We start from the raw sequence: 16381 nt of genomic DNA on the forward strand, positions 1-16381 counted from the left end.
CCGTTTTCGCCCCCCTATCGCCCCCTTTGTTATTTTCACCCCCCTAGACCGCCAAATCGCCCCCTGGGGGGCGATATCGCCCACGTTGGGAACCACTGGTCTACAGCCTTTGTTGTTAGAAAGCAGACTGCCATGAGGGATCCAGACGTCCAATAGTCTACATCAAGTTCAGCATCTTGTAGCTATGGAAAATTTGTTTAAGATTATATTATCGAGTCCGAAAAGATGTATTGCCGTCGTATGGAATGAAACAAGGGACTAACCGAGTGTGCTATTGTACGGCGCAAGTCGTGAGAAAAGAGATAATACAGCATTTACTATGCTTGTTTCGCAAACAGCCGCGATATTTGAAGTCTCATACCTCGAGTCATTGTCCGCGTTGTCAAATTCCCCGTCTGTATTTCTTCGTATTGACTTTTCGCTCCTACAAAACAAACATCAGGTCCGTCCAGGTCAATATTGCCCCGTGAGCGATTATGGTATCAGCTACGACCGGCCATTAATCCACGACGAAGGATATACCTCTGTTTACCGAAGTCGTCAAATTCAGCTGTGCGCTATTAGCGGATTTTCGTTAATACAAAAGAGTACAAGGGACTACAGTACAGACAAAAGTAGGGCTGAATGAAATGGCTGGAGCTTCATCTTACTTATTGGTCCCATGTAACACCAACCTAGTCTTGGCTCTCTGATACAGACAACAGCCAGGGCTACAGCAAAAATGTTTGCCTTTGGTGTTACGATGAACCCAACCGCAAAGCGCTGTTAACGCACATTCGGCAAGCGTGGAATATGGTAAATGGTGGTTGAGACTAACGTGACATCACAACTTTCCCAAAAGAATGAACTCAAAACCTTACGACGGCCAGCAAGAAACCGACCTAGACTCTCAGACAACTGCCCCAGAGACACGCCGAAAAAAAACATGTTTGCAAACCACTGTGCCTGAGCTGGATCTTGTTTGCCTCCGGGTCTCGTGAACTTTGCCCCATCGACTATTTGTTTACTAGGATGGTTAAAATACCAAGGTGTGGAAGCATAAAACATGGCATAGCCCCGTAAACGGTTGCTTATGAAAGCAAACTCTAACAAAATTTGAAAAGTACGAATCAAATCATGTCTCGTCACTAGGGCCGGACGAGTACGCTAGGACTCGCCTGGATTCGTATCTGAGTCCAGTACTCGACTACTATATTATGACGTCATACCTAGTACAACACCGCATGGTTGAGTTACCAACTATGTATGGGCACAATGATTGATTACGTGTCAATGAATCGTATCCAGAGGTTCAAATTTGCTCTGACAATCCGTGAACTCCAGCAATACGTCAGAGCGCGGTGATTTGTTATCGGCAAGTGCTTGGTATATCTATGGTTGCCATACCGTCCTTATTTCTCAGATTTGTCCTTATTTTGAAGGGCGATGTCTTATCATGAGTCGGTGTACATGCCGCAAAAACATCAAGGACAAAAATAAACTACGCCCTTATAAAGCTACAATGTCCTCATTTCTAAGATTTGTCCTTAAGTTTGATTGGTGTCCACATTTTGTGCCTATTGTTGGCACTGAGGCCGTGATTAGGACTGAGCGACAGAGAATAAAAAATGAACATTTTACTCATCAGTTTACAAATTTTGTGGTGGTTAAAACCAGTTGGAAGTTTTTGGCCGTTCCAAGTTTTTGATCCATGATCATGACATAGCAACTTCGGGTATATCAAATAGCCACCATACAAGATCAAAAATTTGTGTTGCAAGATACAGAAGAATCACAGAAATCAGAAATCGTTACTTGAGTTACCAAGTCCAACCCACATCAGGCAGCTAAAGCCCTCACCTTAAATCTTTCGAGCCTGCGTGCTTGTCTTCGTTGTCGGAAGCGGCGTTCAACGAATCGTGCGATTTTTGCAACGTCGCGTTACCGGCGTCGTTGCTGATGTCTAGAAGGTTGGATGGGTTGACAATCGATGACGCGGACGCAATCAGAGCGTTTGTGGACGAGAACAATCCTACCCAGGGGGTGCGCATGCATGCAATCGTAATGAAACAAAACAAAAGCGAAACACAAAACGCGTGCGACTCACCGCCGACGGGGTCTTTGCTCGATTTTGGCCTCTTCATCATCCTTAATTTGCTGTGTCTCTGTTTCGAGTCTTCGAGCATGGATTCCATGCTGGCCGAGGACCAAGGCCGAGGGGTGTATGCCTAAAAGGTGTACAATATATTACAGTATATTACACAGAGGTGGTCGGAAACAAAGTGCATCTACTTTTTTGGAGTACTAAGTTTGCCTATTTGCACCACCAAGTGGTCGCTATTTTAGACTACTTTTACTGCTACTCGACACTTACATTAGTAACTTGGAAATGCCGTAGCTACTTCGACTTGAACTTGAGCAGAAATTCAACACATTACTTCTACTACTAATGGAGTACCGCCGATAACTACTTTTACCATATGAGATATTACGAAAGTGATCTAAATACAGATTATGTTACGAACGTTGATGAGAAGTCAAGAGAGAGTACAGTAGCGTTGATTTGGTACGGAAACCTATATGTAAATACGCATCAAAACGAACGTCAAAACAAGTGGTAAAATGACATTTCACACTGCAGGAGAAAACCGACAAGAACATCGAAAGGAATCTTACAGGACGGTTAGGACGTAGCATGGATCCGATTCGCGACGTTATTTTGCTCTTCTTCTTACCAGTCCAATAAGTTAGCAATCTTTCCAACGCGTCCGTCTTTGCGCTCCTGAAAAACATTAGGATTCGAGTTGATTGTGCAATTTGAAGCGGCACGCCGGTATCGTCACATAAACAGCAAGAACAGCATAAAAATTGTACACAGTACACGGACAGAGCTGGTCGTACCGGGACTGCGGCAAGAGAAACAATTGGGGCATTGATTTTTACATGGCAATTTGGAACGCGCATCAATCCACTACTTTCGAAAAACCAGAATCATATTCTATTTGGCTCTCAAAGCAGCGATAATTTGATTCCGAATAAAGCTCAAATATGTAACTTTTCTACAGCCGTAAACAAAAGTATTGCCAATGAAGGTAATTTTGTATTTTTTGACTATGCCTATTTTACATCACTTCTAAGACAATGCTGCTATTTCCCAGTAACGTCGCTTCCGCCAACGTGCGCAGCCTTGTACTACAGTTTCTAGGTTGCTGGGTTGGTTTCAAGGCTTCTATGGCGAGAAGAAAGTATCGAAGCTATAATCATTGTCGATGAAATACATCACACTTGCAAGTGGGTGTAATTTCAGTGCTTATTATCTCACAACTCAACCAGAATCGTTACAATTAATACTCTCTTCATATACGAATCATTGTACCCAGCCCTAATAGGAGGCACTAGATCCACGTTACGTTTTTTGAGATTCCGATTCGTCGGCGCCGGTCTGCAGCTGCGCCAGATCGTGCAGTAGCGGCGAGACGATGTCGTCCACCACTTTCACCACTTGACCGTCGGCCAAAGGGAACATTACTTTGTCTTCGCCGTAGCAGTTACTTAACCCCTTGTCCCGCGTGCTGCAGTATTGTTCCAGTTGGCTTTTGACCTAAACGAGAAGTAGTGATTGAAAACCGAGTACCAACAGTTAATGTTGGCGTCGTACCGTTTTTAAAGCGTGCTGGGCGACAGGATCGAACAATGATCGCAGGGCGTCGTCTGATAAACTGCGTGATTGGCAATTATCGACTGAAAAAAAAAGAACAGACAGCATAAAATCAGAGTTCTGACATAACACTTTGCACATTTGCAACTTTAAACAGACTCACAATACTTCAATATCGCAATAAACTATATATTGATATTGCCAAATTTATTCGACTCCAAGCTGCTTTGCGGTTAACCGAATGTGAGATATAGATAGAATTTTGTTGTTGTTACGTAAACACGTAATAACAAGTGAACGGACTCGCGGACGACATACAACAACACACAGGTAACGGTACAACAGCAGCTCACGCATTTAAAGTCATGCGTTCAAGCACCTCGTAAAGCAGCACCGTTTGATAAAGATGAATAACTTAGCATACCCTCTCCCGGTGACCACATTGGGTTGACATCTAAAATTGGGTGGTCGTGCACGACACGAAATTGGTAAAACTGATCGACAACATCAAAGCGAATGCATTCACTGTTGCTTCTATCCAGAGGGGGCTAGTAATACAGTACATCTACTTGTTCAGAGTACTCTAGCAGGTTTCGCCTGCTTGCTCTACTTATTCGAGTGGTTGTGTTTTACTCAATCACGCCATCTGCATTGTAGGCCTACCGACAAAAACAACCCGCAATGACAACTGTCTCGCTTCTGTCAACGCACCTGTGCTTTTGGCGATACCTTCATCCAAGGGCACTTTTAAAGGCTAAAACAGAGACAGGAGTTACACAATGGCGACTTGCACGCGCAAAGCACAAACGTCTCACCGCGTTTTCCATCAAATAAGTCTTGATGATATTGTCCGCCAACTTATACAATTCCTTCGTCGTCGAAGTTTGACGATATATTTCCGTCATCAGCACCAGCAACTGAATTAATAACGGGAATCGTTCAGTGTCATAGCGGCCAGACGCTGTTTATGTAACAAAAACAAACCAGATGCGATGGGTCGTGTGAGTGAAAAACATAGTTTAAAAACACTGCGGCGTGGGCGTGTTTCGTCTTCAGTTGGTTGAAGTCTAAAAATGGTCCGTGATTCTGCGGCTGTAAATGGAGCAGGAAAAAGAGTTTGAGTAAGTCCTGACGACACCCGTCATGACAGGCCTGAGGGGTGGACAGTGGACACCGCATAACTTAGGCATCATAGGCATACCATGGTGAAAGCTGTCGAACGTGTTTTTAGAGAGTGTAATGACTTTTTCAATATCGTAGGAGGCTAAGGTCGGTAAAACATAGACTTGGACACATCTGTTTTATCTGGCTGGGGAGAAATACGGGGGTGAAAAGATGTTGTGTCACAAAATTGTCCACATTCATTTGGATCAGAGGTGGGGTAAGTGACAAAGAACTTCAACTTTTTCAGAGTGTTGCCTACCTGCACCACTTACTGAAGCGGTCTTGATTGTAGACTTCTACTACTTCTTGGCATAAAATAGGCTACTAACCTTTTTAGCTTGGAAATCATGACCATACTTCTATTTGCAATGATACATTGTGGTGACGAGACAATCAAAAACCAAGACCACTTATATATATATAATCAATTAATGCTTGTCTAGAGAAGTTGGAATTGATGTGTATCAAATCAGAGATCACATATCTTGATCAGGTCAAAATTAAAATATGCCAATATGCCAATGGAAACATTCTATAATAAAACACAAATTTATGTTAAAAACATTTTCGGTCCACTTTAGGGGATATTAAAGAGTATAATCGAAACATTTGATCGAGAGACATTTTCTCTCTTTTTCTAGAGCTCTAATGATGAAAACCCTAGCCTTCCACGTCTATCATACAGGAATGAATCCAATAAGTGTATGAAAAATCAACTAAACAATTTTACAGCCAATAGATTGTTTTACAATAAGAAGCACTGTAGACGCAAGAGTTGGTCAAGAAGGGCTATTATGAATTCAGTATTATACTTTGACCAACACCAGACATTTATCGAAGAATGTCAAATCTCGGCATTCATCACTTGAAATTTAATTTCAAAGGGCAATCCTCAAGTGCGCAAATATCAGACGCAACGCAATAAAAATGCGTTTGCGTGTGAATAAATAATGGCCCACGCAGGATTCTGACATCAATCAATGACCTTTTACAACCTAACGAAGTCTACAGACACACATGCCAATGGATTTATGCCTTAAGTTCCTTGTGGTGATGGTCGGGATGCCATTCCACTGGCAATGCTTATCAATACATTCAAAAATGGTGCAGTCAGATACCTTGAATTGTCAATTTCAAAACAGATTTGCAATTTTCACTACTCTTGTTTTAGATTGAGATTTACACCTAACCACACAACAATGACTTACTCTACCTAGCCAGGTGATTAGATTGATTTCAAATTTTGAACTAACCGATGACTCTTCTGCTAACTCTTCGTCTTCAAAATTGATAATAGGCTTGGTCGCTTTGGTTGGGTCTCGTGATTTCTAAAAAATAACGGCAATTTTTACATGTCACTAAATCATCACCGGTACAGAAATGTTATGGCAGATGGATGCTTGTTAACGAGTAAGGCAAAACTTGACCTATTACACTAACAACACACATAATCTGTTACTCTCTTCGGTCAGGGTTATTAAAGTTTGAAGACACTATTTCATTGTAAAGGGTATGTATGCAACTGCTGCAACTACTTTCGCTTTCAGTGGGATAAGATTGCAGATAAATATCCATCACAGGGCAGTTGCATAAACAACATTCCGATTTGACTATAGTCTATTACAAACAGCCACAATCCCGCAAGGTAATTCATTGCGTGTTGAAACAACAACAACAATATTTAAATCATGATGCATCTATTTGATGCTGCCGCTAGCTTGGTTGCATGTATCAAACAACAGCTGTTGATCAAGACAAAAAAAATATTCTTCGGTCTGTTATCTCCAAATTGATGAATTGTTCGGAGAATGCCACGGTAGTACACAGAACCGATTGACAAGCAAAAGTATGGGGTGAGAGAAACATACATCTACATTTTATCGAATACAAGTAAGGTACCAGTACCGTAGGCCTACACAATTTGTCAAATACACGTAGCCTACATTGTATGTGTGCATTGTACAGCTGCTCTTGTTATAAAAACATCTACTGGACAGGAGCTAGAGAATCACTCGGTGAATACAAAGCACTTTTCTCATTACAATATATCATTTTTATAGAGAAGATGCTGTTTGTATTGCTAGATTTTCTACATTTTACATTGTTTGACGTTTCTCTCCATGCAATACAGACATGAAGTGGAACACCAGGCTACACATCACAACAGAAGACCAACAACAACGATAAAGGAGAAACAGACTTTGGATTTCATTAACAAATTTAGGTCAAATTCGCTATTTTTCTCATCTCATTTCCTCATATATCTTGTTAAAAGTCAGTGTCATCAGTCTATCACACGATTCCATAGTAAGATTCCTACTGAATTTCATATTGCTCAAATTCAGTAATTGGCACTAAAGCAGGTGTTTATCCATGTGCAGCTTAACCTGTCATTGGAAGTGTCATGCAAATTTACGGGTACAAAACCCAACATGAAATTACTAGTCAACACCAGTTTGGACACAGAGAGATACCAGAGAATGCCTTTCACTACTACACATCCAAATACTTCCAAACTTGATATTATTCATGAATCTGTCTGGCATTCGATTTCCATGCAAATACCCGCTATCTAGTACAAGATACCAATAGAGTTACCAACTAAAACCATTAGTTTCAACTATTTCTATTTAGGCATGGATGCACTCACATTATAACGCAATGTTTTCCTTCTACATCACACTTTCCCAACAGAACACTAAGTTGGGTCCAGACGCACTCGTTAACATTATGATGTCACAGTCTCAGAAGTTACATCATAGTTGAAACTACCTTCCATTATTCCAAACTAAGGTCAAACATTTTTTCCGATACAACTCCCTACATTTATGGCAGAGTATTTGAAAATCACATAAAATTGTCTAAACCACCAATAGCTTCGTAAAAATAGACAAGCCAGTTCTAAGAAAGTACAGGAAAAGACGGGCGATTACAGCTTTACAAACCTTGCGTATCGCCTTGGACCGTTGTCTTGTAATCCTAACACTTCCTTTCTCCGTACCGGCAGAGGACTTGTCTGAAAAGCTGACGCTTCTCGCGGGGTATCTCCTTGAGCCCTTCCTCTCAAACGGGATGCTAAAACTGGAGCTGAGCTGTACTTTCTCGCGTTCGTCGGGCTCCTGCGTATCCGAGTCGGCTGACCAAGCCTGTTTCCTCACAGTGCCATGGTTAAAGTCTCGATTCATTTTGTGGTATGGTGTCGGGTTGCAATCAGGCAGCAAAGTCCCATTTACACTTATATCCGCCATTGATTTCGGTCTTACTCTAAATTTGTCAAAAGCCATACTTTTCCGTTACGACACACCAATAGATAGCTACAGCGCTGATAGCACGACGAAACTGATATCTCTCGAAAGTCGAACAATAAAAGCAAACCATGGCACGATAACAGAACTAAATTACCCTACCAAAGTTAATAATTACTCGGAATCCTCGGGCACGACCCTAAGATTCATAACAGCCTCATATTAATCAAATCGATCTGTGGGGTTGGCACTCGAGACTGATGTTTACTTTGACATATTTGATCTCCAGCCTAGAGCAAAGTAACACAATGTGATTCCCTCACTTATCCGCTGGCTGCGACGCGCTGTCTTATATGTCAAATAAATGGTTAACCAAAATGTTCAGTATAACCTCGGACAGCAAAAATGCAATAAATCAACAACGCAACCTGGTATTTCAGCTAACTGAAAATAACTTCGGACAGTTCATGTGTGCAAAGAACGCCGTAGAAATGACTGATCCTGGGTGACATCTTGTGGAAATCAATTCTAAACATGGCGAGCCCGTCGGAAACTGGGATTGGCCCGACGTTCGAGTCAATATAAAGTTGATCGATGTTGACACTGGGCTGATAGAAGACGGCAGACTGCTAAGTCAGCATCAAAGTCTACACTGAATAACTAAAACAACAACTTCTCAAACGCACATGAAACACAGGAAGTAAGACTCTGACAAAACGCTGATTCGGTTGACGAAGCATAAAACGAGGTTAGATCGATTTATAATCTATAACAGGCAACTACCCAGCCGGACTGACTAGTAAACAGCTTATTTCAAGTCCAGGTGATTATTATACACACAAGAAAAAAAGTAGGGGAACTTACCTCAAGATTACCCTGTTCTTCGTTAAAAAATAATTCTGGTTCATCTGCGAAAATAAATTGTCAAATTCAAGTTTCAATGACGTAGACCAGTGGTTCTAAACCGCCGGTTCGTGGCAAGTTTCCTGCCAGATATAATAGAATTTGATATCACAATTACAAAATGCAAGAAGTTGGGCGCTTGTCCATGAAAAAGATGTCAAATTTTAAATTGATTTAAAAGTTGGGAATATATTTTTGTATATTGTCGCAATATAGCGAGTTCATGGTCTATTTTGGGAGCGTGTCACAATGGTGCAGGTGTTATAAGAAACTGTGTAAAAGTAGCCTACAACTTGTTTCGGACAAGCTATACGGGAAAGCCACAGACACTTTTAATCAAACTTCGTCAAATTTCGACAGTGCAATCAACTGACACTTGGCAGAGGCTATAGCAAATAACAAAGAAGCATTTCTTTATTCAAGCTACATGCATTTGTCGTAATCGAATTTTGGGTAAATTTAGGTTTTTGAAGGTTCAGCGGTCCTTGTTTTGAAGTTTTACAGGTCCACCCCCTTACTGGCTCAATAACAGTTGTTAATCAATCCAGAGTGTAATTACAGGACGAAGAACTGAAGCTTTAATTAAATGTATTTTTGATACTACACCGATACGTCTGGTTTTCGTGGTTCTGTTGCAGTTTCTGCAAGGTTAAAATCACCAACTCGACTTCGCTGTTTGCTAGATTCTATTGCACTGTCAAACTTCACCAAACTGTCAAATATGTCAACTTTTGTTTGAAAGTCTTCTTGGCTTTCTGATATTACTGGCCCTACACGAGTTGTAAGCAAATTTTAGACAGTTTGTTGCAAAACTTGCAGTGTCGTGTCATATTGTACAGTGTACAAGTACCTAGTATACTTCTATATAGTATACTTACTGAACTCTATATCCCGACAGAAAGACTTCCAATTACGTTGTAAATTTTAAATCTGTTTAAAATTTGGTGTTTCGTTTTTTAAATTAATGGACAAGCCTGCAACCTCATGTATTCTGCAATTGAGAATAAAATGGAAATATATTTGGCGGTCCGGGCAGAAGGTAGACGCGGACCAGCGTTCGAGAACATGTTATCTAAAAGATTGATAAGGCAGTTTTAATTGTGATATGATGCAGGAAAAATTACAGCACTTGGCATTCCAGTACAGGGGCGGCTTCAAGAGGTCAAGTTTGAATACATATATAGCACGTCAACTCACCCATGCTGACAGATCCTGTCACATGATTGCTTGGAGGCATATTTGCCAGTTTCAGCTGCCTCGAGCTTTCAACCTGCGTATAAGACTTATATCAGCATGTAGGTACTGAGCCTACAACAGATGCAGCCGAGAAAAATCTATCATTCAGCGGAGAACACAAGAAAAAGTCATGCACAAAACGAGGTCTTCAAGTAACACTTCGACACGTGAATAATGCTCGATATGAGATACAAAATAAGTGAAACATGCGAGTGGAGAATGCAGGACTCAACTCAACACGATCAAACTGACATTGATGTCAGGCAAGTGACGGCATGGGGTCAATACAGCATGGGAGGAAGTGATGATTATGATGAATAACGTTTTCTAGGCCGCACATCACAAGTAATGGCTGGTTTGTGACTCGAAGTGATGTGCCAGCGATGATATTTGAGTGAGAAGCATATTTGATGGGTGGGGGCGGACAGAGAAAAGCACCAATGCTTGGTGCTGCACTCACTAGGTACCAGTCCTACCTCTGCAAATACATTGAACTAACGTACACGGCCTTGGTCACAATATTTCACAGAAATATCGCAGTTGCGCGGGTATTTAGGCTCAAAGTGGAAACCAAAGTTTCCAACATACTATGCTATCTTTAATGTGCCTGAAGCCTTCTGTACGAGAATAAGTAACCCCCGAATAGAGATCCGGTTTAGGTCTAACGTATCGGATTATCGAATTCAGGTATCATTCGCTGTTACCACCTTCCACAACTGCTTCTCCAAGTCCTGTTGCAGCTTCTGGGCGCCGGCCAGATCCTCCAGTAACTTCTTATCTGGATTTCTCGCATATTCCTCCTTGATACGCTTTGTTCAAAATCAAATTCAACTTAAACACATGCACAAACGAACGCAAACGAAAAGCTAAATATAAGAAAACGCAAGCTGATTTCGGGCTTTTGACCATCCAACAAACGCATAGCTAATAGCTGGCAACTAGATATCAGACCGCGAACAGTTTGAGATGATTTGGAATCTGATAGTAGCAGCCGATTGATTTCACTACTTGAAACGCCAAGAGCTACCTAGAAAATATCACAGTAGTTAGTGGTACCGCTTTTTGACATACCCCACTGCCTTTGACAAGGGCAGTTCAATATGACTTTAATCGCAGTTATAGAAGCGGTACGAAATTGAGCTTGGGTGGCACTGGTACTCCATGGAATGTACTCAATCCACCCAGCCACACAGGTAAGCAACCAATATGAATTGGCTTGAATCGAAGATGTGATGGACACGAACACATAATGTACCACTGGTATGAATTCTGATACATATTTCAACGGCACGAAATGAGGCATGCAAATGTAAAAGGTCAATCAGAGGCAAATAATCATTCAACGATTAATTCATTCAGAACACTAGTTGGAATACTGTTGCGGCAATGTATTTGTGTTACGAAACGGGTAGGACAACTCTCAAAGCAAAGTCATTAGTTTACAAAAGCTTCACTCACGTATATATAATAAGTGAAACGGTGCGCTGACGCACTACCGGTATGCATTACTTACTGCAGGGACAATGCATAAATTTGCAATCAAGTCAACACCGTCATATTTAACATCCTCTTGCGTGAACATTGTGTGATGTACAAAGCGCATTACATCATCTTCACAACCCATTGCTGTGTCACAATAATCATGCCTACTTGTAGTTAGATGCTGTATTTTCTCATCGATTATCATTGCATTGTAACTACACCGTTTCGTACGACAACTATCCTTAGAACTAATGTTAGTGTCACAGAGTGGCAGCTCAGACTGTCCCATAGTGGAATAAACCACAGCTCATTACAGCTTACTGACCGACTATCCTTAAATAAGAAGTGGTTTTCTCAATTTGGAGCTGGGTGTCATCAATTTATGTACCAATTTGCCTTAGTTATAAAAAATCCAGGAACACAACGTGAAAGACACACCACCAGTGCGTTATCAAAGCATGTGAATTGTATTTATGCGTTTGATCAAGCAAAAAATGGTAAACACAGTGATAGCATAATAGAAATATTAAAAACTTTGCTCACTTCAACTTCTTCTTTCTCAGATTCCAACATCTTTTTGATTGTTTCTACTTTCACGTCGTGAAGGGGATCTGAAACCTGCAACAAAACCGATTGGTAACAATCGCCAGACAATTTCACGCTCGCAAAATATGAAAGTATAAATATATTCCCAGAAAGCAGTGAATGTACATACTCGTATAAAAATCACAAAAACGGTGAATAGTGTGTTTCAATACCGGCATTCTGTGTGAACTACACTAAACAATTAGAGTCATTGATGCAAGAATTTCATTCTTACCAGCACACTATTTATTCTTTTTGCCGGTTGTCAGGATTTTCTATTTAAACTTTCAAGCAACATGTTTGAGGCCGACTATACAATCTCCAAACGTTATACAGTGTGCGAAGTCTGAGAATCTAATGTCCCTAGCAACACGATACACAAAGGGTGAGTTGTGAATATAGATTGACTCAAAATATCAATTCCTTCCACAATCAAAGATTTTCCTATAACGAAATTATTGGAGAAAAATCCCACACTTTTGATTACATCAAGACCACGCTGCTATATCTCATCAGATAGCGGAACGCGACAAATAACCGGTTAGATAGAGTTTCAGCATACGCAAAGTATGCAACCATCCATATCTCAGGGACAGAATATCCGAAACATGTAAACAAATGCAGGAGCATAAGTAGGCAGTGTCTGTACTCGCAAAGAGCCACATCAGACCTTACAAGTATTAACACTAAGTAGGTTACTGCACTAACATTTTCAAGTGGATCGAAGATACCCTGGAGGCTTAAGTCAAGACAGTGACATTCTCATAGTTACAAAAAAGTGGGTGAAAATCGAAATATTTTTACACTTTGATTTCCAGCCACGTTACGATTGACATCATTACGAGGGGGGGGGGAGATACAGAGAGAATTTATTATGGTGTCAACATTTAATCACAGCACATTTATATAATCACTTTACCAACATCAAAATTGCTGACGCAGATGTCAGGTTTTGGATCGTCAAAACAAGAGAAAGGCCATGTATCAACAACATTCATGATCCAATTTTGGTTGGTATCACAACTCTTATTTTGATATCAGAGCGACAGAACAGGATATAAAAGAGATGTTACGTAGGCAAACCCCGGCTTAGGAATGAAAAAAGTTTCCATCACATATCCTCATCAATGCAATCATAATAAATTTTAGGCAGTTCCAAGCCCGCATGCAGGCGCGGACGCTATTCGTTGTTCAGCCATTCATTTCTAGTCACAACAAAATTAAAAATTCATGGAGGTGTAAGGAATCAGCGTAGTAAAGGCTTTCAGATCACGTAGAACAGTTTTCCCCCTAATTGACTTTGTGATGAAAACAAGCTCCATCTATTCATCAACAGAGCTTCTTCCGTATCGTCGAATCAAAGTAGCTTACGTCCATTTTTAAAATATTGAGAAAATCAAGTTATTGTAAAAGTTTCTTTTTTTGCCATGGTTTGGTTATGTTAGGTTTGTCACATTGTTTCAATGTTAACCAGGGCCAGGACACGGGCATAAGCTACTCTGATAGTACAGCGACAACATGAGGGCGATCTCAGGTGTGAAGCAATGGAGAACTACACACAGAACAGAATGTCAAAATAAAACAGGGATTCCTGCATACAGCTGTCGACCACCAAAATTGTGCTAATACTAAGGTCTAAATCATCAGCATATTTTGTGCCCCTACTAAGGTGCATTTTGTCTTTATACATCTCCTCTCCTTATCTTGCCATCAAGCAGTACATGGGGCCGGCAGAAAATCACTACATAGATTCGGACCATAACAGAATATGCGTAACAATCACAAGTCAGCCTACCGGTGTGGATATCGGACGTGTAACTGGTAATGGTGGAAGTTCTTGCATTGGTCCACTAGGCCTACTCTCTTCCGGCGAAGCATTCGGACTGAACAGCGTCAATGTAACGTGGTTCTCGGCTGAAACCAAAGCACAATATGATATAGTCGACACATTTATTTTGAGAATTTTTAGGTATGGCATTCAGCACAAAAGGATCAGAGAAACTTGACGTTGTATTGTCCACACAAACTTGAAATTAACAAAGGGAAAAACATGAAATACGCGCAGCTATCGATACAGTGATCAAGTCACATTACGCAAGGATGCAAATACAATTAGAAGCAAATAACACCAGGATACATATATTTTCTAACCATCCAGGAGTAATACATTAATCTGTGACTAATTCTGGTGACACCAACACGATTTTAAAGCGACTGCAAATTAAAATTTACAACATAGATACCTTTAAAACTTTCCATGATAACCGACACAACAGCCTATCGCTGAGATGACTGCTAAAATACTAGGAATGGGGATTCCCAACACTCATTCGCCTTAGCCAGCACCGGCACTACTGCCATCTAGTTTTGCGAGAGACACAAGCGAGAGCCTTTCCACATTTCCTGTTTGCTAAAGTGACAGTTTTCTCGTATGAATGCGGCTACGTCACAGCATCGAGCAACGAGCAGCCCGTGTCATTCCAAACAACTTCCTTCGCGATTACCAAACTATTGAAATCAAACGTGGAAATATATCTGCGACACGCACCACACCAACGGTACGCAATCTCAATTAAAATTTCAAGGAAAAAGAAATGGCGACAGCCATTATAAAAGCAGACCCTCCCCTAAATAGTTTACTTTCAAACTGACCTTTGATAAGCTTTACCACTTCAATATGGTTGGATTCGATAACGTTGATCCCGTTTACCTAGAAAGAAACCACAACTGAGTACTGTGATAACAAAACGACCGATTGACGACAGCACGCCTTTCGAAGGGCAGTCACACTTTTCATTCCGTGTCTTACCTTGTATATACGATCACCCTGCAGTACACCTGCCATCATAGCAGCGCCATCTGCATAAAAAGTGATATAATTAACATATGATGCGTATTGCAATTGTTACCTTCGGATAAGTGAACGACTTGATAAGAGCGTAATGCTTTAAACATGAGCGGAATATTATAAACGCATCAACCATAAACATAATTCATAGGCGGGAACACAAACTGACAAACTTACGCTCTTTGACTGATTGTACATAAACCGGATTGTCTCCGCTGACCGTTAGTCCGAATCCCTTTTCATCTTTTTTTATCACGACACAACGGAGAATAACTGTGCATATAATAAGGAATCAAGAGAATGAATGCGTTAACAGTTCAGGGAACACTCAGCAGCATTATTGGTAACGTTATGATATCATATTATTATTCGCAACGAGCATTTGAAAGTAGCAAGCTGAAGTGCTATACCTCGCTGTTCCATTTTTTCCGAAGGCAATTTTGCTTCTTTGATAACAGGACCACCGATGTCCGCTTTTGATATCCTATAAGTAATTCACAATTAAAATATAATGAATTAATCATGCATACTGAAAATTAACCATTAATCAAGGCGGGTACATAGGAATGTACACTAGGTATATGTATATGTAGGTATAGTAGTGCGATAGTAAGTCAACTCCGTAAATGTAAAACGACCACAAACAATATGAACCTGTATTCTTTAGGTCCGCCATGCTTGTCCCTTCTGCTGCTCATCCTGTAAAAATAAAGCAAATCTGATTGGTGCCGGAAAGGATAGTCATCATAATAGAGGGTCCTGGCATCATCATTTTACAAAGGCCCACATGAAAGATAAGTGAGATATTTCCACATTGAGTTCCAAATATTTCGTGGCAGGCCTATCAATAATTCAATGGTGCTGCTGCCGTGGCATAGGCAAATGAAGGCATCGGCAGAAAGTTCATATTTTGCCGGTTCTGAAACGATCAAATTGACGTCATTGTTCAAATTATAGTACTCTTTCGTATCGTTTTCACATTCAGTCACTTGGTGAATTGTAACCTTTCAACATCTGAAAGGTTGTGATTGTGATGCAAGTATTTTTATACCATACTTTGGTTGGAGACAGGAAACCTGACTACACATCTATTACTTGAATTCACATACTTCTAGACGTTTGATGGGTCAAGGCTAATCTTGTGAGTGACATTGAATTTGCTTCAGGAAGACGATATCAACTTTCATAACCAAATCAATTGAATGGGTTGCTTAATTTTGTCGATGACTCAACAACCTAATTCGATTGGGCATGAATTATTGACAATTCATTGTCATCACC

The 16381-nt window shown here is 40.6% G+C and overlaps 1 protein-coding gene across 6 annotated transcripts in view; it reads right to left on the reverse strand.

The window, feature by feature from the left end:
* Positions 1–16381, reverse strand: part of LOC145449686 (rho guanine nucleotide exchange factor 1-like) — a 35929-nt gene that overhangs the window by 13181 nt on the left and 6367 nt on the right. The window contains exons 2-22 of one of the 6 annotated variants that reach the window (XM_080328093.1): positions 15755–15799; positions 15511–15584; positions 15278–15373; positions 15062–15111; positions 14905–14962; positions 14048–14166; positions 12211–12285; positions 10893–10994; positions 10147–10219; positions 8911–8954; positions 7747–7947; positions 6055–6129; positions 4622–4729; positions 4453–4554; positions 4349–4391; positions 3638–3720; positions 3390–3580; positions 2656–2761; positions 2087–2207; positions 1840–1942; positions 362–424 (exon numbers count right to left, since the gene is read on the reverse strand). In XM_080328093.1, coding sequence (XP_080184219.1) covers positions 362–424; positions 1840–1942; positions 2087–2207; positions 2656–2761; positions 3390–3580; positions 3638–3720; positions 4349–4391; positions 4453–4554; positions 4622–4729; positions 6055–6129; positions 7747–7947; positions 8911–8954; positions 10147–10219; positions 10893–10994; positions 12211–12285; positions 14048–14166; positions 14905–14962; positions 15062–15111; positions 15278–15373; positions 15511–15584; positions 15755–15799 — 1932 coding nt within the window. Of the gene's footprint in view, positions 1–361; positions 425–1839; positions 2012–2086; positions 2208–2655; positions 2762–3389; positions 3581–3637; positions 3721–4348; positions 4392–4452; positions 4555–4621; positions 4730–6054; positions 6130–7746; positions 7948–8910; positions 8955–10146; positions 10220–10892; positions 10995–12210; positions 12286–14047; positions 14167–14495; positions 14777–14904; positions 14963–15061; positions 15112–15277; positions 15374–15510; positions 15585–15754; positions 15800–16381 lie in introns of those variants that run through there. The other 5 variants (XM_080328092.1, XM_080328094.1, XM_080328095.1 and 2 more) reach the window with 5 other exon arrangements.

The sequence above is a fragment of the Botryllus schlosseri genome, chromosome 11 (genome assembly GCF_051294905.1).
Source record: "Botryllus schlosseri isolate E-star chromosome 11, Bs_hap1, whole genome shotgun sequence".
Taxonomy (NCBI): domain Eukaryota; kingdom Metazoa; phylum Chordata; class Ascidiacea; order Stolidobranchia; family Styelidae; genus Botryllus; species Botryllus schlosseri.